This window comes from Zootoca vivipara, chromosome 5, assembly GCF_963506605.1.
Source record: "Zootoca vivipara chromosome 5, rZooViv1.1, whole genome shotgun sequence".
NCBI lineage: Eukaryota > Metazoa > Chordata > Lepidosauria > Squamata > Lacertidae > Zootoca > Zootoca vivipara.
The window spans coordinates 5,741,452-5,765,470 of record NC_083280.1 but is presented as its reverse complement, the minus strand read 5'-3'; the positions used below and the strand labels follow the sequence as shown (position 1 = coordinate 5,765,470).

Genomic DNA, 24,019 nt, shown 5'->3' with positions numbered 1-24,019 from the left:
GGGAAAGCTTGCAACCTTATACAGGTACAAAGGAAACAACATCACGGTTTATTCTTTGAAAGCTGAGGCTAAGGAGAGCATCACCATCCTTTAATATACAGTTGTATGCAAGGAAGACAAACAAATGAACAAACAAGACTGGTGTCCTTTTGGGAACGTCCAAGGAAGCCAAGGATATTCTAGCAACCTCCCAGGTGATGCCCAGAGAGGTCTTTTGAAGACGAGCTTTCCAGTAGTGTGCGTGTGTGTGTGCGTGTGTGTCTTTCAGTGTCACATCATCAGAAAGAACAGGCACGCCCAGAGTGCAAAGACGGGGAGCGAGGAGGGGTGACACGAGACACCCAGGCCACGTGATCCAAAGCCTTCAGTCCGGATCTGCTCAGGGCACTCGGGGTGCCTGTCATATGGCTTGATGCAGCCTGCGTAGGCCAGGACATGGGCGATGTAGTTCTGCTCCTGGATGCCGTGGAAGAGATGGGCCATGGGTCCCTGCGCCATGATGGCAACGTCCTCTCCGCCGTGGGTCTCGACGTCCAGGGGCACAGCTGCCTGCTGCCGGTAGTCCTTGTCCTCTGGATGGGAGAGAGGCGGGAGGTCAGTCTAGACTTTTGGACAGTGGCTCGGCGGCATTGCGTGAGCCCATAGCACCCGGGGGGCAGTAAGATGGGGCTTGTCGGGAGTGGGGCATGGAGGGTGAAGGAGCCCACCGCAGTACCCCCGTGCACCAAAGGAGAAACAAGCTCCCTTGGCCGCAGCACCACGCAGGATCAGGGCTGATGGAGTTCGTTCATCTGAGCACCTGGCGTGCCCATGCCCCAGCTGCGGCTTCCCTTGATGAGGGAGCTATAATGGGGGCGCCTGGTTGCACCCCCTTGGAAAATGCACCTGGGGCAACACCCCCCCCCCAGCACCCCTACGCCATGCCACTGTAGTGGCTCCCAAATTTCTGTGGGCCACCAGCCCCTGGGTTGCATAAGCTCATCCCCAGTGCCCCCTACCCCCATCAAAAGCATTCTTTGCATAACCCGCTAAGGAAAATAACACAAATGGAATTCAAAGCATTAATAGCCATTTCTCTAGGAGAAAGGAACTAGGAGAACAATCTGCAACTGGGCAAAGCACCGCGGGGCAGGGATGGTTGCATGCAGAAACTCAGGCTGGGGTCAGTCCTCAGAGGGAAGGGCTGCTAGGCCCAGGATGTGAGGGAAGGTGCGACAGAATGATCCATGTTTGAACCCACACTCAGCCAATGCAAGAAATGGTGTTGGCAAATGCTGATAAAGCACTGGTCCTGCTAACTAGGGATGGTGGGAGTTGTAGTCCAAAAACAGCTGGAAACCCTGGACTGGCTTATGCAAACCAGCCTGACCGGGCTATCTAAGTGCAGAGCCATTAAGGAACAACGGCTCGCCAGGTACTGAGGCATAACGGGCCAAAGAACTGTCCTTCCCCCCGGTTCTGTCACAGGAAAATGTGTCCTTTTTGAAATCTAAAGGAGTTAGATTTGGGAACAAAAAAAGGAGAACTTCATGGCTGGAAGAGGCTGCACTGAGAGACTGGGAGCCATAACTGACTGCTGCTTTGGACCCAAGCCTGCTGAAGCTATGAGAGGGGCAATGAGAGACACTCTTGTGGTATAATGTTCCACACCCCCTCCAGGTGTATATAGGTGTAAAATAAACCATATATCTTAAAACACTACAGTCTCTGATGTGTCTGAATTCCCAATGGAAACATGACCGTGGGTAGGCACCTGGAATCCCCTGGAATCGTGTCGCTGCTCAACAGAGATTGGGGGTGGCTTGCAACCGCTGTAACACTGGTGTCAGAAGTGGGATCCGTGTTTTCTCTGTATATACTGGCGGGTGGAATCTGCTCTCACCTGCATTTTCAGCTTGCTACCAAACCCTTTTCTTGTCTTCCCAATCGAGAAAGAGTCCCAGCTTCTCCTATTCTGCACCCGTTTTCACTTCTCCCCCCTCTTTTGTTGCATCCCCCCTCGCACACAGACCACCCCAATGCTAACCAGTTGCATCTTCCCCGTCCCACACGTCTTAACTTCTAGGAACCTTTTTCAGCCCTTCCTATCCTGCAACCACCTTGCACACCCCTGCTTTCATCGGCACCCCTCTTCCCAGGCCTCCCCCTCTTTTTGAACACCCCCCAGTCCATAAGCGGAGGTGCGTCCGCTGAGCTCCGCATCCAAAAGCTCTGCATACCGATAGCCTCGGAGCTGACATCTGGGCGGCTGCCATTCCTGAGCTTGTACCCAGGTCCATTCCCATAGAGGATACTGGTGAATGCCAGCTTGTCTTTCGCTTGCTTGGGTGCCAGGCCTGTGGAGAAACACAGAGGATGCTCAGTGCTGGCTCTGACCTGAGCCAGAGTCAGACACACTTACAGCAGAGATGAATCAGTGGGAGGAGGGTCTCAGGCTGGCCGGCTGAATAAATGAGCATTTACTTCAGCCCCCGCCCCAAACCAGGTCCCCTCCAGATGTTTTGAACTACAATTACCAACATCTGTATGATGCTGGGGTTAAAGGGAGTTGTAATCCAAAATACCTGGAGAGCATCTGATTTATCTGTTTGTCCCTCACTATTTTTTTAAAAAAGAGAATGCAAATGTCCTGGTTTGGCTAATCTTAGTCAATTCTCTTTCCTCAGAGGGAGAGGCTTTCAGATCTGAGGACAGGAGAGGCCAAATTTACATCATATATAAATAATGAAGTGAAACCATATTAAACATCCATGGTGGCTTCCCCCATGGAATTCTGTCACCTGTAGTTCGTTAAGAGTGCTGAGAGTTTTTAGGATACCCTTACTCCCCCTCATAGAGCTACAATTTCCCAAGTTCCCTGAGAAGAGGGGTTTATTGTTTTCTCCTGCTCTGATTAAACACCAGGAAGAATTATTTAATGCTAAAAGCCGGGATGTGGCAGACTCTCCTTCCTTGGAGGTTGGATGGTCACCTGTCATTGAAACTTTAGTTGAGATTCCTGCATTGTAGGGGGTTGGACTAGATGACCATTGGGACCCCCACCACTTCTATGATTCTCAAACTACCCTGGGAATTGTGCTGGAGGGACCTTTTGCCTCCTTCCTTATGTTCTTATCTGTGTGCTAAAATCCAATCCCTTACAAAAGTCATTAGCTAAAAAGGTTTAACAGAAACTGGGTCCTTCTGGGATTTCCCCCCCCTCCTGGGAAATCATATGGGCTAGAAATTTGCTTTCAAGTTTTAAGAAGGGCAGTTCTGTTTCTCAGAAGTGATGTGATTCCTAGTGCAGTTCACACCCAGGAGAATTCTTGCATTGCAGGGGGTTACACTAGATGAACCTCGGGGTCCCTTCCAACTCTACAGTTCTAAGATTCTATGAATTCTCGTCCTGGTGGGTCAGAGTATTTTGAGAGTAAGACTTCCAGAAGAGGTGGGAAAGCTTCTCTGCATTGCCCATTGCCTCTGAGATAGGGAGAAAAGTCTCCCTCTTCAAAGAACCTAGAAACTTATTCTCACCAAAGATGTTGTTGCCCCGGGGTGTGTTGCCCCCTAAGGTGAAGACGTGCGAGTGGTCAGCTGTGACCACCATGAGAGTTTCTGAGGCGTCGGTCAGCTCCACGGCTCTCTCCACGGCCCGGTCCATCATCACAGTCTCGCTCAGAGCTAGCTTGGCTCTGCCTTTGTGATGCCCGTGGTCAATCCTGCCTCGTAAAGGAGAAAAAGCACAACATATCAATAACTTTTTCTCCCTGCAAAAGACACCAACCACACTGTTTCAAGCTCATGACCGAACATTCCCCCAAACATGAAATGTAGGGTGTCAGGGAGAAAGGTTCTAGCACAGGTGTCGCCAAGCCAGCGCTCATGGGCATCCTGGCACCCTTCAAAGCTTCTAGTGCTGCCCCACACAGAGCAGGTGACCCAGACTCTGAGCGTTCATTTTTTAAAATTGAGCCTCTAGCCCTCCCAAAATGAAAGCTAGGAGGTAAAATGTGCAGGTAACCTACAAAGTGGAATGAGAGCGGTGTGGTATATTTTTCCTGGTACCAAACAATGTTCCCTGTTGCTATTAGGCAGCAGGAGCAGCAGGGTGCGAACTCCATACGTCAGGACCAGCAAGAAATATCTGACTTCCCATAGTAAGTATAAGGTGGTCAGAGTGGATGTCTCTCTAGTTTCGTGTTCTGCCAAATGTTCTGTATGGCAGCCATCTTGTGTCCTGACACACGTTCTGTATGGCGGCCATCTTGTGTTCTGCCCAGCCTCACAGCTGCCACTTTATACTACAGTGGAACCTCGGTTTATGAACACCTCGGTTTACGAATTTTCAGTTTACGAACGCAGTGGACCCATCTGGAACGGATTAATTCACTTTCCATTACTTTCAATGGGAAAGTTCGCTTCAGTTTCTGAACGCTTCAGTTTATGAACAGATTTCCGGAACCAATTACACCCATGCTTCGGGTTAAGTACGCTTCAGGTTGAGTACTCCACGGACCCGTCTGGAATGGATTAATCCACTTGCCATTACTTTCAATGGGAAAGTTTGCTTCAGTTTATGAACGTTTCAGTTTATGAACAGACTTCCGGAACCAATTGTGTTCATAAACCGAGGTACCACTGTATGCCACAGGCCCTCCATGGCAGCCATTTTGTGACTGCCTGCCCTAGCACTCTCTCAAAATTCGAAAAAAAAAATGCCCAGATTGGCAGCTCCTGTCTATAGCATAACCTGCTACAGAAAAGTGCTCGTTTCCTAGGCGGAGGGAACCATTTTGTTTGTTCGGAGGACCACCCAGTCACGTCAGCCTCGAACATAGCTGCCAAGTTCTCCCTTTTTTTAAGGGAAATTCCCTTATGCTGAATAGGCTTCCTTGCGAGAAAAGGGAAAACTTGGCAGCTATGGCCTCAAGCTGCAACCCAGAGTTACGCAGGTTCGCTGCCCTAGCCAACACGAGGCCTGCCAGTCCCTCCTCAGTTTCAACAGGAGCCGGTGCCGGTTCCCTCCCAGAGCATAGTGGTCGCCATTTCATCCCCAGGGTTGTCTGCTGCCCCTTTCAAGACGGAGAACGAGGATACTCATCTTCCACAAAGAGGAAGAAGCCGTTGGGGTTCCTGCGCAGGATCCGTATGGCCTTCTCCGTCATCTCCACAATGGAGGGGTCCGTGTTGTTGTCGCGATCCAGCTCGTACGCCATGTCGTGCGGCTCAAAGAGGCCTAGCGGATTGGATCAGAGAAAGTGAGCGTCACTATGGCAGGAGCCTGACAGAGACGAGGGAACGTTACGTTTTCATTCTCATTGGCTATTCAGATTGGTGCGTGGGCCCAGTTGGCATTTGCTCCCAGCGGGGCCTTTTCAGTGGTGGCTCCCTGTTTGTGCAATTCCTTCCCTGGGTAAAGAGCACCTGTCTCTCTCACCCAGGCATTTTGATGGGTGAAAGACAATGTTCCTGGAAACCCTCAAATCATTGGGCTGGGAGAAGGCGATTGTTGCTCACCGTTTAAAGTATATATATATATCACCCTGGGCCATAGGTGCCAACTCCCTGGGGCCCTGGTTGCCTGAGCACCCACAAAATTCCCCACAAAAGGGCCAAGCACCCACAAATTTCGGGGCCACAGCCCTGGGCACCCACAGTCGTGGGACTAAGCTGGCACTCCTTTCCTGGGCTCCTGGGATTTTCTGATGGAGGGCAGTATGCAAATTTAATAAAATTAAAATCAATGCATAATAATAATAATAATAATAATAATAATAATAATAATAATAATGCTATTGCTATTATTTTAATTAGGGACAGGGCAGCCCCTTTGATATGGTCCATGGCTTCTCCTCACCCCTGGCTACGACTGCCCATGAATTAGGTTGGAAAAATTGCTCTGTGGTTTTTTGTTCTTTTTTGAGAGTGGGCGTTAATGGGGATGGCGGCTGCAGAGAGATATTTATTAGGCAGAGTCACAAGTGCAGAGAGAGAAAGAGATGATTCCCTGCCTCAAGGAAATTTCAGTTTAATGTTGATTGAGTGGGAAATTAATGAAAGGACACCTTTGGGAAGCCTGCAGGCAGGACCAGAGCACAAACAGAAGTTCTCTCCACCCTTGCGATTCCCAGCTCCTGACATTCAGGCAGATTCTGCCTCCAACAGTGGGCTTGGACATTTCCCTTGTGGCTAGGAGCCTTACCCTGCATGAATCTGTCTAATCCGCTTTTGAAACCATCTGAGTTGGTGGCCACCACCGCATCCTGTGGCAGGGAGTTCCATAGTTCAACTTTGGGCTCAATCAAGATTCGACTTGTCCCACCACTTCCCCCCCGGGGAAATCTGCTGTTTACCGCTGAATCGTAGCAAATGCTCTTACTGTCAGGAAGTTCTTCCTAATGTTTGGTGTCATCTGCAAACTTGCTCAGGATGCCCTCAAGCCCATCATCCAAGTCATTGATAAAGATTTTGAACAAGACTGGGCCCAAGACAGAACCCTGTGGCACCCCACTAGTCACTACTCTCCAGGATGAGGAGGAGCCATTGATGAGCACCCTTTGGGTTCGGTCACCCCTTGATGAGCACCCTTTGGGTTCGGTCACCCCACTAGTCACTACTCTCCAGGATGAGGAGGAGCCATTGATGAGCACCCTTTGGGTTTCGTGTGCATGCACACTTCTTCAGATACTGCACTGTTCACATTCCCTTGCAGGGTGTCAGGAATCAGGAAAAGTTTGTCCCCTTCCTCTGACCAGTAGGAGAGAAACAGGAAACCCCCATAGTACTCTTACCCATAAGATGGTTGGTAGAGTTTTCATTGACGGAAGCCAGGCCTGTTTTATTCCAGACATACTGAGCTCCCTAGAAACAAATGCGGGGTCCATAAACACCAGGAATCAACAGCATATTCATTACACCAGCCTTCCTACACCAGGTGCCCTCTTGATGTCTTGAACTACAATATGAGCTCCAGTCCAGAACATCTAGAGGGCGGAAGAGGCTGCATTAAACAGGTACAATAAGTGGATATATTTCCATTGTTGTTATGATTACCATTTAAAGCATGTTTGCCCTATTCTTCAGCCCAACAAAGGCTCCCAGAGTGGCTTACAAAGATCACCAACAAGACAGATTCTGCCTTCAGGCTTAAAATATAAAAGGAACAGCACAAAAGGAAAGCGAGTTTGGGAGGGAGGAAGAAGAAAGCAGGCAGTAGTTCTTGGTTACAGGCTGGAAATGGAAAGTGTTCGAGGAGAGGAGGAGTGAATGTTTTCTCTAAGCCACAACCAGGGGTCCCCCCTGCCCCCTGCCCCCCATCCCGCTGGTCTCCTAGCCCTTCCCCAATTCCCATTACCATCCTGTTGCTCAACCACATTTCAATGAGGTTCAGGCCATCCTTCCTGGTCCCGTTCTGTTTCGGATGCTCTGGGTCACTCATGTTCCGGGGCATCATGAATTTCCGCCCTCCTCCGAGAATCACCTGCCAATGTGAATAAGGCACCGTCACTGTTCCAGAGAGCATCGCCAGAGTTATTTATCCTTGGAATTTTTATCCCGCATTGCAGGGGGTTGGACTACATGAACCCTTAGGGTCCCTTCCAGCTCTATCATTCCTCCGGCCAGGGCCCTGAATGGGACTCCCTGCCTCGAGCAGCTCTACGTCTGTGCAGCCACTCACATTGATGTCTGTGTTGTGCACCAGCTGATAGGCGATGTCCTTGCAGCCTTGGCTGGCGGCCTCCTTCGACATGTTGACGTCGCCGTACCACTCGCGGCTGGCCGAATGGGCATAGGCGGCGGCTGGAGAGGCATGCTGCACACGGGTGGTGGTCACGATCCCCACAGACTTCCCTGTGAGGAGGAGAGGGCATGTGGGAAGCGGGCTTGGAAAGAGGGGGGGATAGGAATGGGGCTCGCCTCGCCCCCTCCACCCTCCCCACCACCCCCACTGCTGCCGGTTGGGGCGCCGTCTCTTGTGCTTCGGCTACCTGAGGCAGTTGCTTCACCCCACCTCAACAGCAGAGCCGTCTCCCTCAGGAGGTGGTCGACTCTCCTTCCTTGGAGGCTGTTCAGCAGAGGTCGGATGGCCATCTGTCATGGATGCTTTAGCTGAAATTCCTGCATTGCAGGGGGTTGGACTAGATGACTCTTGGGACCCCTTCCGACTCTACAATTTTACACTTCCAAACTGCCATTTTGGAAAGAACGATGTATCCATTGGCATGCCAGCCTGCATTAGGTAAGACACCGAGGAGAGATAACCTTTGAAGGGTTTAAAGCGGCAGGGAGTAGTCCTGCCGTGGGACCCAACATGACTTTAAGACAGACTCTTGTTATCTGTCTCCTTCATAGAAGGGTCATTGGGAAAGGCGTGGAAATGGGAACGCTAAATAAGCAGCGGGTTGGACCAACACTCCTTCGGGGAGGAGTTTTTGCCTGCCTTCCAATAATATACATGCTTTTTTTGCATGAAGAGCTACATTGCAAAATTCAGAGAAATGCAGATTTTAGGGGGCAGTTGCTTTTCTGTTCCTGTATTTGGGAAATCAAATCAAATCTCTCTCCCACATGTTTTAGGGTGTTTTGAATATTCTGCTGGGAGCCGCCCAGGGTGGCTTTTATTTTACCCTAGATGGGCAGGGAATAATAATAATAATAATAATAATAATAATAATAAAAACAACAACAACAACAACAACAACAACAACAACAACAACAACAACAACAACAACAACAACAACTATATGGAGAAGGAGCTTCCAGCCCTGGAGAAAGGAGGATCTTTGTCAATGCCCTCCCATCCGACCCACAATCTCTCCCTCTTTCTCTCAGCTCCTACCTGACAATGTTGCCCGATGCAGCACAGAGTGGACTTCGTTGCCAAAGGTGGTGTTGCATTGGCCCAAGGTGGCACGAGCACTCAGGCCCAGGGTCTTAGCATTGGCCTTCACCCCGCACAGGTAGGCAGTGGCGGTTCCGGCACTGTCAGGCACCTGCCGGTCCACATTGTACGTCTGCCGATAGAAAGGGAGAGATGCCGCGATTCAGGGAGGCCTGGCACAAGATTGGCAGGCGGCTGTGTAGCAAGGGGCCAGGAGCACATCCTGAGAAATGTTACAGGAAAGGGATGTTTAGCCGCTGTCCAGGAGGATATTTCTTTGTTAAGGATTCTGGGAATTGCAGCTCAATTAGGCCAGCACCCTTAACAAACTACAATTCCCAGGATAATAATAATAATAATAATAATAATAATAATAATAATAATAATAATAATAATATTTATACCCTGCCCTCCCCAGTCAAAAACCGGGCTCAGGGCGGCTCACACCAACAGAATTACAATAAAACTTAAAAACAATTAATTAAAATACAGATTAAAATACAGTATTAAAATTTAAAGTGCAGCCTCATTTCAAGTAGTCCATGAATCCAAGCCATGAGGGAGGAAAACACAGGGGTCAGGCTGAGTCTAACCCAAAGGCCAGGCGGAACAGCTCTGTCTTGCAGGCCCTGCGGAAAGATGACGAATCCCGCAGGATCCTGGTCTCCTGGGAAAGAGCGTTCCACCAAGTTGGGGCCAGTACTGAAAAGGCCCTGGCTCTAGTAGAGGCCAATCTAACCATCTTATGGCTCGGGATCTCCAGAATATTGTTGTTTGTGGACCTTAAGGTCCTCCGCGGGGCATACCAGGAGAGGTGGTCTTGTAGGTACCATAGGTAGGATACTCCATGACTGTTCATTGGATCATAGAATCATAGAGTTGGAATGGACCACGAGGGTCATCTAGTCCAACCCCCTGCAATGCAGGAATCTCAACTAGATTGGACATGACAGATGGCCATCCAGCCTCTGCTTTAAAAATGCCAAGGAAGGAAAACCCACCAGCTCTTGTGGGAGTCTCTCAGAAGGTTCTTCCTGATGTTTAGGGGGAATCTCCTCTCTTATAACTTGAAGCCATGGATTCGAGTCCTACCCTTTGGAGCAGGCGAAAACAAGCTTGTTCCCTCTTTCATATGACAGCTCCTTAAATATTTGAAGATGACTATCATATCTCCTCCCAGTCTCCGCTTCTCCAGGCTCAACATGCCCAGCTCCTTCAACCATTCCTCATAAGGCCTGATTTCCAGACCCTTGATCATCTTGGTCGCCCTCCTCTGCTTGTCAACATCCTCTTTAAATTGAGGAGCCCAGAACTGGACACAGGACTCCAGGTGTGGTCAGGGTATGGTCTCACTCCAGGTGTGACCTTGGAAGGGGCTGGACTCTCCTTCCTTGGAGGCTTTTAAGCAGAGGTTAGATGGCCACCTGTCAGGGATGCTTTAGCTGTCATTCCTGCATTGCAGAGGGCTGGACTAGATGACCCATGGGGTTCCTTCCAACTTGGCAGCCCTATGATTCTGTGAGCTAAGGCTGCAATTCCTAGGCACACTTACCTGGGAGAAAAATCCCAGGTAAAGGCTTGATGGGAGAGAGGGCTTGGAAAATAGGCAAGCTGGGCCCTATCCCTGAACTGGCTGAGGGCGAACACAGCAGCGTGCAGAGGCACTCTCTTCCTTGGCACAGGCTCCCACCTTGGACAAGGCGACGTAGGGGAATCTCTCCATCGCCAGCACGCTCTCTTCCCCGGAGCCTCCTGCCAGCTGGCCCTTGTAGATTCGGGCGGCTGTGATGGTGGGCACCCCCATGCCTGAAAGGGCAGAAGGAGGGTCATTAGAAGAATTGTCAAGGGGCTAAACAAATGGGAGGAGCAGGTTCATCGCCTGCTCGTGGCTTCTCCCAAAGGATCCTGGGAGCTATAGTTTGCTAAGGGTGCAAAAATGGTACTACAGTGCTTTAAATGTATGGAGCGAATGTGGCCTTTGCCAGTCCGCCCGCGGACGGTCTCGCCAGAGTGGTGCATGCTCTAGTTATCTCTCGCTTGGACTACTGCTATGCACTCTACGTGGGGCTACCTTTGAAGGTGACCCGGAAACTACAACTAACCCAGAATGCGGCAGCTAGACTGGTGACTGGGAGTGGCCGCCGAGACCACATAACACCGGTCCTGAAAGACCTACATTGGCTCCCAGTACGTTTCCGAGCACAATTCAAAGTGTTGGTGTTGACCTTTAAAGCCCTAAACGGCCTCGGTCCGGTATACCTGAAGGAGCGTCTCCACCCCCATCGTTCTGCCCGGACACTGAGGTCCAGCACCAAGGGCCTTCTGGCGGTTCCCTCACTACGAGAAGCCAAGTTACAGGGAACCAGGCAGAGGGCCTTCTCGGTAGTGGCACCCACCCTGTGGAATGCCCTCCCACCAGAGGTCAAAGAGAACAACAATTACCAGACCTTTAGAAGGCATCTCAAGGCAGCCCTGTTTAGGGGAGCTTTTAATGTTTGATTTCTGTATTTTAATGTTTTGTTGGAAGCCACCCAGAGTGGCTGGGGGAACCTGGCCAGATGGGCAGGGTATAAATAATAAATAAATTATTATTATTATTATTATTATTATTATTATTATTATTGCCCTTGCTGGAAAGAAAGGGACATATTTCATATTTCCCCTTGTTACAGAAGCACACGCAAGTGTTAAATAACTCTAAAGAGAAAGAAGCACATCATTAACTTTTACCCTCATTAATGACACTAGCCTCTGCCAGTTAATCAACTGCAACTTAAGTTGATTAATCTACTAATTAAAGCTTGCAGCCCTGATGGTATAAATAGACACTATTGCATTAAGCAAGACCATGGTCTTGCTTAGCTGGTCCATTATTTACTATCTCCTTCAGAAGGTGGTGGACTCTCCTTCCTTGGAGGTTGGATGGTCACCTGTCATGTCCAATCTAAGTTGAGGCTCCTGCATAGCAGGGGGTTGGACTGGATGACCCTTGGGGTCCCTTCCAACTCTAAAGTTCTATGATTTTTTGTGAATTTGATGTGGTTTGTAGCAGTGAGTGCCAAGCATTAAAATGAATTGGTTTTAGCAGAACCAAGCACTGTGCTAAAGTCAAGGGTAAATGGATTAAGAGCCACACTCAGTTTCTTATTTATTTTAAAATAAAAGCATCGCCACTAACAGGCTGAACTAAGGATCAGCAATTTCCTTTTCCAGATCTCACCTGTGCTATGAGTTTAGGCAAGACACCCTCAATCGCAGAAATGTGGGGGTCAATGGGATAATCCTGGCCCATATTACAGGGTTGGTGTTAAGGGTTACAAGAATACATGTGAAATCCTTGAAGCACTTTGTGAAATACTAAGGGTCACCATCGGCAGCTGTGACATATAAACTTATAGATGTGTATACATTGAAAGGTAACTCACAGGGCAGTAAACGTAAGTGTGAAGAGAATCCTGGCTGCAAGGATGTCGTAAGAGTCAAGATGTCTGGCAAGACTTGTGAAGGAATTTGCTGACACTGTCAGATGACTCTAGGGCCTCGCTCCTCCTCAAAGCCCGTGTTTGTGATATTACTTTTGCTCTTCTGATAACACTGCTGCTTAGCTACCTTTTCCTTACTGCGGGGATTAATTTCTACTTTACATGCAGAGCTAAGGCAAGGAAACACCTCTATAATAAGCCTGTGTAACTTATAGGGCCGTGGATTCCAATTTTGTGGTTTTCCAGCAAGTAAAAACTGTCTTAAAACACCGCGGCTGGTGCAGTTAATTGAAGAAAATCCACTACGTGTCTTTTTGTTGCTGAGAGTTTTGTCAAACCGCTGGACATTGAAATCTGTATTTTATTTCATTTATTTTTTAATCAGCTCAATTAATGTCTCCACCCACCAACCCCCACGTGGGTAGAGGGGAATACCCTTCAACATCTCTCTAATGAAAATAGGGATGTCCTGTATAATAATAATAATAATAATAATAATAATAATAATAATAATAATATTTATGCCCCCCCCCAACTGACTGTGTTGCCCCAGCCACTCTGGGCGACTTCTAACATATATAAAAACCTTATAAAACATCACACATTAAAAAGTTTCCCTAAACAGGTCTGCCTTCATATGTCTTCTAAAGGTTGCATAGTTACTTATCTCCTTGGCTCAGGAGTTGCATAACTCCAACATTACTCCCATGAGAAAAGGGACATCCTAAGGGAAAGCGGGACATTCCGGAATCAAAACAGAAACCAGGATGGCTTCCGTAAAACCAGGGCTGTCCCAGGAAAAGAGGTTCTGGAGGGGCCAGCCTCTAGGGATGCTCCTGTGATGGCCTCAGATAACCTGGAGGCATGCAGAAAAAGTTGGAGGTTATATGCTTCCCTACAAGAAATGTGCAGAAAACTCTGCACAGCCTTTCGCTTCTGCATGGAAGCGCATGGGCCACTGGGAGCTTTGGGTCTCCGTAGCACTTGGCTCTCCTCGCCTCCCTTCTCGGATCCAGGAGTCTCCCCCATCCCGCCACCAGTCCCTAAGATAAGCTGCCAGAGGGCGGAACGACCTGGCAGTCAATGGCCTGCAGTGACCCAGAGAGCCTCCCACCTGCGAGGGATGATGATGATGAGTGGGTCTTGGCGAGGTTTGCGGCTGCTCCTCCGCCTGCCAAAATCCACTTTGCGCAAACTCTGGGTTGAGTTATGCGGCGACGGCTCTCTGACGGCGCCAGAGGCAACGGCCAAAGGGTGTAAATCAGCTTGGTGAAGGGGAGCTGGAGAGTGGCAGGAGGGAGTCTGGGCCTCACCTTAGAGAGGAGGAGGAGGAAGAGAGGGCTGGACCCCTGCCTGGTGGACCTTCGCTGGCGGTGCTGAGCCAGAGGGAGCAGAGAGCGGGGAAATGCTCCCTTTGGAACTCAAGCACTGGGCCAGGGTCTTGAATCACAGGGACACAAGAGGCTGCCTTATACAAAGTCAGACCCTTGCTCCATCTAGCTCAGTATTGTCTACACTGGCTGGCAGCAGCTCTCCAAGGTTTTGGGCCGAACTCCACCTGGAGATGGCACCCAGGGATCTTCTGCCTGCAAAGGCAAATGCTCTATTGTTGAGCAAAAGGTTTGGTGCTGCTTCTTGACTCAAACTGGGGTTCAATTGTGTCCAAACAGAGATGGAAACTTGCTCCTTGAACTCGGGGAGCATTGCACAAAGTTTGGCTACAATAGCTAAAGAAGTGTCCAGGTGCACAGCAAATGGACAAACAACTTTGAAGAATATATAGTAGAATTGTGTGTGTGTGTGTGTGTGTGTGTGAGAGAGAGAGAGAGAGAGAGAGAGAGAGAGAGAGAGAGAGAGAGAGAGAGAGAGAGAGAGAGAGAGAGAGAGAAACTGGGGTGGCAGCATACCATCCAAGTGTCCCTATTTTCCAGGGACAGTCCCAGATTTACAGAAGCTGTCCTGGTTTCTGATTTGATCCTAGAGTGTCCCGCTTTTCCTAGGGCAGCCCTATTGTCATCGGAGAAATGTTGAAGAATATCTGACCCCCAAACCATCTGTTTAGGGAAGTTTTTTTTTAAAAAAAAGTTTAATGTTCCATTATGTTTTTATATATGTTGGAAGCTGCCCAGAGTGGCTGGAGCAACGCAGTCATATGGGCAGGGTACAAATAGTAAAATTATTATTAATGGAATAAAAGGTAAAGGGACCCCTGACCGTTAGGTCCAGTCGCAGATAACTCTGGGGTTGTGGAGCTCATCTCGCGTTATTGGCCGAGGGAGCCGGCATACAGCTTCCGGGTCATGTGGCCAGCATGACAAAGCCGCTTCTGGCGAACCAGAGCAGTGCACGGAAACACCATTTATTTTCCCGTCGGAGCGGTACCTATTTATCTACTTGCACTTTGACATGCTTTCGAACTGCTAGGTTGGCAGGAGCTGGGACTTTCTATTGCTTTCTATTCAAAAGGAAGTCCCAGAGATGGCAATGGGACTGGCCTAGGATGGCAGCCTGGTACCCTCCACCAGCCTCAATGGACAAAAAAGTATGTGCACGTTTCCTATTTAGGTCTGCTTTAATTGGGTCAGGATGGTTAGAGTGGTCCTCTGCTACCCAAATTAGCATGGCTGGTTCTGGTGGCAATGTGTAGATATGGACTGGGAAAAGATCCAAAATTCAAATGTTTGCATTTGGCCTTATTATTACATTTCTCTCCCACCTTTCCTCTGAGGAGCTCAATGTGGCATTCACACTTCTCCCTCTTTTATCCTCACAGCAACCTTGTGAGGTAGGCTCAGGTGAGAGGCAGTGACTCAGGAAAGGTCACTCAGGGAACTCCATGGCCGAGTGGGGATTGGAACTCTGCTCTTCTGGGTCTTAGTCCAAAACTCTAAGCTTTTGCTTCACAGATTTGGAGACCCACCCACGCCCCATAGTTGTGTGCACCTATAAATCTGCCCCCAGACCCACTCTGGGGTGCGCAAGCTTGTACACCCATGTGCAAACTCACCGTCTCCTAGGAAGAGAATGACGTTCTTTGCTCGGTGGTTCATGGGTGTCAACTTGAGTGCTGATTCCAGGGTCTGCTTGGCTTTTATGTTCCAATATTCTGGGTCCTTTTCCTCTTCTAGAAGAACCAGGGGAGGAGAAAGTTACTGCTCTCTATGCCTTTGTGTTTTGGATTGGCTCCCTCCGTATGTGGTAGCCGGTCTGAGTGAAAACTCAGCTTCTGCCTAACACAGGGATGAAGCACATTGTGGGTCTCCAGATATTCTTGGACTCTAGCAGCCACCCCACCATTGGCCATTCTGGCTGAGTTAGATCCCCTCACATCTGGGTACAGGTTCCTCAGGACTGGCCTAAGGCATTCAACTGTGGAATCTGATTTCTTAAATTTTGAAGCTGAAAGTGGGGCAGGGCACCAATCAAGTGGACTTGAAGTAGCACAAGGGGTCTCTTAGGGAAGTCTCTTTCAGAAATGTCTCTATTCCTCTCCAGCTCCTGCCCACATGTTTTTGCTTCCCAAATCCCACACTTCAACTCAACCATCCTTGAATCTTATCTCCTTGGCACCGGGACGCCAAGGATATGCCTCTCCCCCAGCACCAGATTTAGGGGGGTGGGGGCAGTTCCACCACCAGGGTGCGAAGCCCAGGAGGCACAAAACTGAGAAGATCCATAATTGAGAAGATTCCTTTGAGGGCACCAAATTTCGGCGTCCCATTACAAAAGATTGCAAATGTCTGCTGCTGCTCTCCCCCTTTGAAGCTCGGAGCTGTGTATACATTTGGGAAGGAGCAGCTCATTTGCCAAGGACATGATAAGCCCTCGGAGGCAATTTCCCCAAAGGAAATAGCCCCTTCAAAGACCAGAGCACCCCAATTGACATTCCTCACTCAGTCTTGGCAGCCACTAACTGGGACAGCAGTGAGCTAGCGGTGGCTAGAGTATGATGGCGACCTTCCACAGATGATGGCAGTCTACCAGATGCCAGGAACTCAGACGGACAGAAGGCTACCATCACCTTTGTGGCCTGCTTGCCAGGCTCCTAGGGGAATCTGGATGGAAGCTGACTGTCACAAAGAAAACACAGTTGGAAAGTTCTTATGTCCTTAGGTAAAAGGGGCCAGAGGCAGTTAGGTTGCTTTAGTCTCCAAACTTAATGAACATGCAATGATTGTGAATGGGCAGAGCTCTTCTGATGTTCTTGTGAAGCTTTAGGAAATGAGATTCTAAAATTGCCCCATTAGCCTTTGCTTCCTGTGTTTGGAGGGAGGGGGCTTGTGAATTGCCCATCCCAGGGAATTCTTATCAGCAAGGCTGCATGGGATCAACAGATCCAGTTGGGACCTGACCTCACAAAGAGCAAAGGTCACAGGCATCAGTCGCCTGGTTCCTAGCAAAACAGACCCTGCCCATTCACAACCCTTGGGTGCTCATTAATCACCCATTGATCAGGGGTTCGCCTTTTAACTGACTGAGCCTCTTTGCTTAGGTAGAGCTGTGCGATAGGCAAAGGAATCAAATAGGCAGAGCATCCTCATTTGTTGCTTATAAAAAGTGCCTGATATGCACAGACTCATTCATCCAGGGGAGAGGAGTGTGGGCAGAACTTATTTATTTTTAATGACAATTTATGTCCCATTCTCCCTCACCGAAGGACAGATAACAGCCTAAAATGCAATAAAACCATGTTGAATACCCAATAATTAAAACGACAATTATTAAAACTTCATCATCCATAAAGAAAGTTCGGGGGAGGGGAGAGAGAATCATATTCCTTCCCTTTCTCCCCCCCCCCCCACACCAGATTTCAGATCCCACACTATGATCCCTCAGAAGTCCTGCTTCTCTGCCCACCTTCCTGGTGCAGCTGGCATGGAACACTCAGCCAAACCATGAATGATCAAGGGAAGCTCTGCATGCCCGCAATCCCTTTTCTATGCAGCCAGGTGCCCCCCAAACTCCCGTCCTTTGCCTCTGACCTCCCACCTACCAACTTTGGGCAGGCCTTGTTTGTGCCAACGTCCCCAGAACCTGAAGCAGATCAGTGTGCATAAGGACATAAGGAAACTCTGGTTGCTGGACCAAGTCAATGGCCCACCTAGTCCGGCATCCTCTTCTCACGGTGGCCAACCAGATGCCTGAGAGAAACCAGCAAGCAGGGACTGGGCGCAGCAGCCACTCTGCCCACCTGTCGTTCCCAGCAAGTGGCATGCTGATGCTGGAGAGAGTGCTGCACGGCAACCATATAACCCAGGGGCAGGCAACTTAGGGCCCGTGGGCCGGATGTGGCCCAATCACCTTCTCAAACCGGCCCACGGACGGTCCAGGAATCAGCGTGTTTTTACATGGGTAGAATGTGTGCTTTTATTTAAAATGCATCTCTGGGTTATTTGTGGGACATAGGAATTCGTTCATTCCCCCCCCCCAAAAGTCCGGCCCACCACATGGTCTGAGGGACGGTGGCCCGGCCCATGGCTGAAAAAGGTTGCTGACTCCTGATATAACCATTGAGCATCTCCTCCTCCTCCTCCATGGATTTGTCTAGTCCTCTTTTAAAGCCACCCAAGTTGGGGGGGATCACCGTATCTCACAGTAGCAAATTCCATACTTGGTGTTGTATGGGTCTTCTCTCTGCCCACTTTCTCCACTCATCCCACATCCGCAACATTTTGCTTCCCCCAAACTGAGCCTCGGTCAAAGTGCAGGAGGCTCGACCAAGGTTGTCCTCTCAGACTGCTGGTTCCCTGCCCACACACTTCCTTTCTTGAGGGTCAACTGTACCGCCATTCTTTGCAACTTTGCATTGTGATGGAAGCAACTGACTGATTTGCTGCACAGTCTTGTTTGGCCCAGTTTGTTCCACAACCCTCTTGTGGATATTTGCAGAGGATAACACAGGAACCATCCCAGCAGAGTGACTGAAGCAGCAATGCCTTGCAAATCTTGCCCAACATCCTCTTTAAACAAGACCAGACCGGACCATAAGATACCAACTGGAAGGAAGTGGGCAATTTGTTTCCAGGATACACTCTGTGCATTGATGCAACTTCTCTGAGAAAGAAAAAGCACAATTTCTGCAAAAGTAAAACCTGGAGTGGGGAGAACCTTGTGAGTTCGCCTACTGATCTCAGCCTATTTTTTGATGATTATTATACTGTATGGGCTGGGTTTTACATTCTTGCTTTATGATTTGGGCTAACACAACTTTCCTCCGTTTTGAAGAATGCTCAAAATACCTGCCCTCACCCTCCCTGCTTAGCAAAGGTTGGCAACAGAGCAAAGCGGGACACAGACTTTCTGCAAACTAAGAAACTGTGTAGATGAAGTCGTGCCTCTGATTTTGGACCTGTGCTCCTGTTCTTCTCGTAAGCAGCATCACTACCTTTCCTTAAGAATGCTAGATGAGCCTTGCAGCTGGATCAGGCCAAAGGCCCATCCCATAGGGTATCCTGCTCTTGCAGTGGCTGACCTGCCCTAACAGCTACATGGGGAGCAGGGACTCAAATCCTTCCAAGCGTACAAACAGCAAATCAACAAGAAGCACTATTAAAAACAACATCAAGTTCTCAGACATTCAAATGCAACAGGACAAAATGTATAAAACCAGCAGAAGCTAGGGCCCCCTTAAGCTTGCTTTATTTTTTAAGAGAAGTCAGCAGCCCAAAGCCCAGAGGCGTAATTTCCTTGGGCTGTGATTGAAAGCAGAAGCTGGTTCCTTTGCTCGGGGAGTCAGAAGTCAGGATCCCTAAAAGCAGGCAGGCAGATCCCCAGAACATGGCACACTCGCCTCTGCCCTAGCCAGATCATCACAGCTGTGCAGAAAACAAAGCCAGCTTGAATGCTTATATTACAGAACAGCCCTTTCCATGGTTGGGCTTTGAATGTCTACAGAAGACTCTCTGCTCTCATCAGATCAAGCACCCACTGATTTAGATGAAGTTTATTTCCAAGTGAAGCAGAGGAAGGCCATAGCTCAGTGGCAGAGTGTCTGCCTTGCATGTAGAAGGTCACAGGTTCAATCCCTGGCGTCTCCAGGTAGGGTCGGGAAAGACTCCCTGGCTGAAATCCTGGCAAGCTGCTGCCAGTCAGTGCAGACAACATTGATCTAGAGGGGCCCACAGGTCTGAAATTGTATAAGGCAGCTTCCTATACTCTCTCTCTCTCTCTCTCTCTCACACACACACACACACGCACACACACACAATAACAACAACACTCTTTTCCAGAAACTTGGGCTGGTGGCCAATTTGGGTCCAGAAGACCTTCTCCCAAGCTGTGAAACAACAACAGATAACTTTGCTTCTCACCTAAGGATGCGACGGAGAGGCAGACACAGAAGCAAAAGAGAGACTGGATCCTCAGGGCAGCCAGGGGCTTCATCCTGCAGCCAAGCCAAGGATGGAAAGAGTCCCTGATGAAAGCTGGAGCTTCTGAGGCTCTGGGGTTTTTATGCTCCTCCTCTCACCTTTGGACCCAGGGGGGCGCGGGGCCAAAAGGCTGGGAGGGGTGGGAAAGGAAATGAAGATGACGTCCCATCCTCTGTCCTGAGAGAAGTACCGGTAACTGCCCACAACACAGTTTCATCACAGCCTTTCAAGTCTACAGTGGGGAGAGCTTTTTTCCTGCTGAATCGGCCAGCCTATCTGTAGGCTTCAAGGCTCCTCCCAGGCACCTCTTCTGAAAACCAGCTCCGGAAGGAAATCAAAGGCTACAGCCCTGTTGAGGGTCCCACGCAGTCACTTGCAGGTTTCTACGAAGAGAGAGAGGGAGTCTTCCTTCTGTGGGCCCAGCCAGTGGAGAGACAGGCGGTTAGGGTCCTCTAAGACACAAAGGGTGCCCCAGAGGTCACTGCAAAGCTCATGTCTGCCTCCTTAGCTGCTTCCGCTGAACCGAGTGGCAAGGACACTTTGGGAAGTCAACACGCATGGAAAAACCGAGTCCTGCTTCCTTCCATAGAACTGGGCAGATCTGGTTCTGGGCTGCTGACGGCTGAAAATTGCCCAGGATGCACCTTCCCTTCCTGCCCAATGTTGCATTTATTCGCTTAAAACCAGAAGGGCAATGCGAAACGGTGTCCGGGCATGTCAAACAACGGAATTTGAAAAATACATACAAATACATTGGAGTTTACAAGTCAAGGTGAATCCTGTGGGATGTGTCAGTCAACTCCATCATTTCAAGAAGGACCAGCTGTCATCTCTGTGTCAGTTTGTTTGGACCGTTGAACAGTTAAGCTGCTGCTGCTGATAGATGCTATGAAGGAGTTGTTAAGACTCACTAATATGTGAGTCCAGTATACCTAAAGGAGCGTCTCCACCCCCATCGTTCTGCCCGGACACTGAGGTCCAGCTCCGAGGGCCTTCTGGCGGTTTCCTCATTGCAAGAAGCCAAGTTGCAGGGAACCAGGCAGAGGGCCTTCTCGGTGGTGGCGCCTGCCCTGTGGAACGTGCTCCCATCAGATGTCAAAAAGCTACCAGATTTTTAGAAGACATCTGAAGGCAGCCCTGTTTAGGGAGGCTTTTAATGTTTAAGAAATTAGTGTATTTTAATGTTTCTGTTGGAAGCCGCCCAGAGTGGCTGGGGAAACCAGATGGGCGGGGTATAAATAATAAATTATATTATTATTATTATTATTATTATTTTGTAACCCAAGTACGAATCTGACAGTAAACTAGTATGTTTTATTATAACACAGATTCATGTGTATTGTTTTTAAGAGGGATAAAAGCGGTTCGCAGCTAAGAAAGACTCTAACAAAATCAGCAAGCCGTTTTGCTGCTGTGCAGACCTCAGTAAGGAAACGTTTGACTCTGCAACTAAACTAAAGTATATTATAAACGTTCCTACAAATCCAAACAAGTCCAAAGTGCAGGGCAGAATGTAGCCCGGTGAAATGCACATGCCTGGCATGCACAGGGTCTGATTCCTGCCATCTCCTGAGGAGCAGGAAAGAGTCTGGGACCCGGGGGGGGGGGGGGGCTCTGCCTGCCAGAGTGCACCAGCCTCCCCCTGGCTGGTGCCTGCTAGATGCTTCAGACTACGATTCCCACCAGCATCATCTAGCAGAGCTATGCTGGCCAGAGCTCATGGGAGTTGTAGTTGACAGCAGCTGGTGCGGGACAGCAGCCGCCTTGGAAAGTAGCTAGTCCAGGGCTTGAGAGGCTGACATTTGAAGGGCACCCAGGTTGGCAGATTTAGTCTAACAGAAATGTAGAGCAAAGCCTCCTCCACCATCTCAATCAGGCATCACCTACCTGCTGGCCTCCCATCCAGATGTTTTGGACTACAACTCCCGTCAGGTGTTCCAGCCAAAACATCTGGAGGCAGCCAGTTGAGGGAGTTAAATGGGCAGTAAGATGCAGCACACCAAAGGCAGCCAATGTGGTGCCCGGCAGTTGTTTTGAACTACAACTCCTATCCCTGACAATTGGCTTGGGTTGATGGGAGCTGTAGTTCACACGGTGCATAGTGAATCTGTGGAACTCACTCCCACAGGAAGCCACGTTGGACTGGCTTTAAGAGAGGAGGCTTCATGGAGGAGGAGGAGGCTACCAATGACTTCTAGCCATGAGGGCTGAGGTTTGCCTCCATAGTTGAAGGCAACGACGCTTCTGAATCCCCGTTCCTGCAAACCGCAGGAGGGGAGAGGACTCACGTTCTGCTCCCTGGTTTCTCGCAGACATCTGGTTGGCCACTGTGAGAACAGGATGCTGGACTGGGTGGGCTATTGGCCCGATCCAGCAGGCTCACAATTATCTGGATGGGACTTTCCTTGGGTTGTACTTTGAGGAAGGAAGCAAGAAGAGGAAAAATAGGTGCCGGTTTTCCCTTGCCTCCGACTGCAAACAGTTTACGCTGGTTTTTTTGCTGCATTCAAAGTGATGGTGGCCCCTTGGCTGACTGCACCCCCCCATCCCATTGACATTTAGCTTCTTTTCAGGGTCATGGGTTTGAGCTCCACGTTGGGCAAAATGATTCCTGCATTGCAGGGGGCTGGACTAGATGACCCTCGTGGTCCCTTCCAGCTCTACAGTTCTATGGTTCTGTGATCCCAGAGGGTTCTCCTCCTACAATGAGTTCTACTTTCATCCAAATGTAAGAACTGTTTTCTCCATTTGCTGATTTCCCTCTTCCTTCCCCAACCCCCTCCCCTCAATTTTTGTATACCTATTGTAGTGTTAAGACACCACAAATGGCTCAGGGTACATTGGCAGAAAGGGTCCAAAATAAGCAAGCAGGAGATATGGCCGGCAGATTCCAACTCTTCATAAAGGCTTCGCAGTCCTTTCTGAATAAAGGAGGACTGTGTGTTAAGTGTGCTTCTCTCTATTTATTTATTTATAGCATTTATATGAGAGTCCCATGGACTGCAAGATCAAACCTATCCATTCTTAAGGAAATCAGCCCTGAGTGCTCACTGGAAGGACAGATCGTGAAGCTGAGGCTCCAATACTTTGGCCACCTCATGAGAAGAGAAGAATCCTTGGAAAAGACCTTGATGTTAGGAAAGATGGAGGGCATTAGGAGAAGGGGACGACAGAGGACGAGATGGTTGGACAGTGTTCTCGAAGCTACGAACATGAGTTTGACCAAACTGCGGGAGGCAGTGCAAGACAGGAGTGCCTGGCGTGCTATGGTCCATGGGGTCACGAAGAGTCGGACACGACTAAACGACTAAACAACAACAACAAGCATTTATATCCCACCTTCTCAAAGTATCAGACATAGTTCTCCCCCTTCTCATTTAATCCGCACAAAAACAACCCAGCGAGGTAGGCCAGGCCGAGGGGCTGCGATTGGCCCTCATAGTCGCTTCTCAACAAACTGGGGCTTTTGAGGCCATCTGCTCATGTAAATATCAAATAGCAGAAGCTGCCCAAAGGCACCTCTGTTTAACTCTGCTTATTATTTCATTGGACTTGTTGGATAAGCGCCCAGATGTTAAGTGGCGAGGATCCAAAGCAGGGCTCAGTGTTTCTGAAATGCAACCGGATCTCACGAGTGGAAAATGAAAACTAATCATAATGATTTTTAAAAAAGGAAATGGAGAAATTTGGAGAAGCAGAATTGGGAAGAGAGGAAAGGGAGAAGTCTTGCTTCTCTCCCCGCCCCAGCCAAAGTGGATAAAGTGTTTTCCTCCTTCTCTCCTAACCGGCCTAGAACTTGTGGACATTCAGTGAAGATAACAGAAAGTCCTTCTTCATGCAGAGCGTAGAGAAACTGGAACTCACTCCCACAGGAGGGAGTGATGCCCACCAACCTGATCCACCAAGCTCTTCTTATGTTTTGACAGGGGCCGCTTAACTCAGTGGCTCTCGTTCCCACCCACCCCTACAGAATTCCCAGCTCCTCCAATGCTTCCATTCAAGAGGCAGCTTCCCAGGGCAGCCCCATCAGCAAGCAGAGGGAGAGCAGGCAGGAAGAACTGCCAGGAAGAATGGGTGCAAGTTGTCCAAGAATGAAGCTGGCGGAGTTTTCTCCCGGCCCGGGGGGTGGGGTGGGTGGGTCTGGAGCTGCTTAGAATCATAGAGTTGGAAGAGACCACAAGGGCCATCCAGTCCAACCCCCTGCCAAGCAGGAAACACCATCAAAGCATTCTTGACATATGCCTGTCAAGCTTCTGCTGAAAGACCTCCAAAGAAGGAGACTCCACCACACTCATTGGCAGCAA

General features: G+C 49.3%; 1 protein-coding gene across 1 annotated transcript; it reads right to left on the bottom strand.

Moving 5' to 3' along the window:
* Window positions 1-16: 16 nt before the first annotated feature.
* On the bottom strand, window positions 17-20,595 carry LOC118093567 (alkaline phosphatase). Its single transcript, XM_035132948.2, has 11 exons — window positions 19,656-20,595; window positions 15,353-15,469; window positions 10,554-10,669; window positions 8,822-8,996; window positions 7,661-7,833; window positions 7,337-7,462; window positions 6,774-6,843; window positions 5,084-5,218; window positions 3,517-3,708; window positions 2,220-2,336; window positions 17-572 (listed from the first exon to the last, which is right to left on the bottom strand). The coding sequence occupies exons 1-11, from the start codon at window positions 19,726-19,728 to the stop codon at window positions 271-273; spliced, it is 1,596 nt and encodes a 531-aa protein (XP_034988839.1). The 5' UTR covers window positions 19,729-20,595; the 3' UTR covers window positions 17-270.
* Between the last annotated feature and the right edge of the window lie 3,424 nt (window positions 20,596-24,019).

What these genes read in the sequence shown, in the direction of transcription:
- LOC118093567 (XM_035132948.2), bottom strand. Translation starts at nt 19,728, where the DNA reads ATGAAGCCCCTGGCTGCCCTGAGGATCCAGTCTCTCTTTTGCTTCTGT. An exon ending in CATTCTCTTCCTAGGAGACG is followed by an intron (nt 10,670 to 15,352) that starts GTGAGTTTGCAC and finishes CTGCCCTTTCAG; the next exon opens with GCATGGGGGTGCCCACCATC. An exon ending in TGTCAGCTCCGAGGCTATCG is followed by an intron (nt 573 to 2,219) that starts GTATGCAGAGCT and finishes TCTCCCATCCAG; the next exon opens with AGGACAAGGACTACCGGCAG.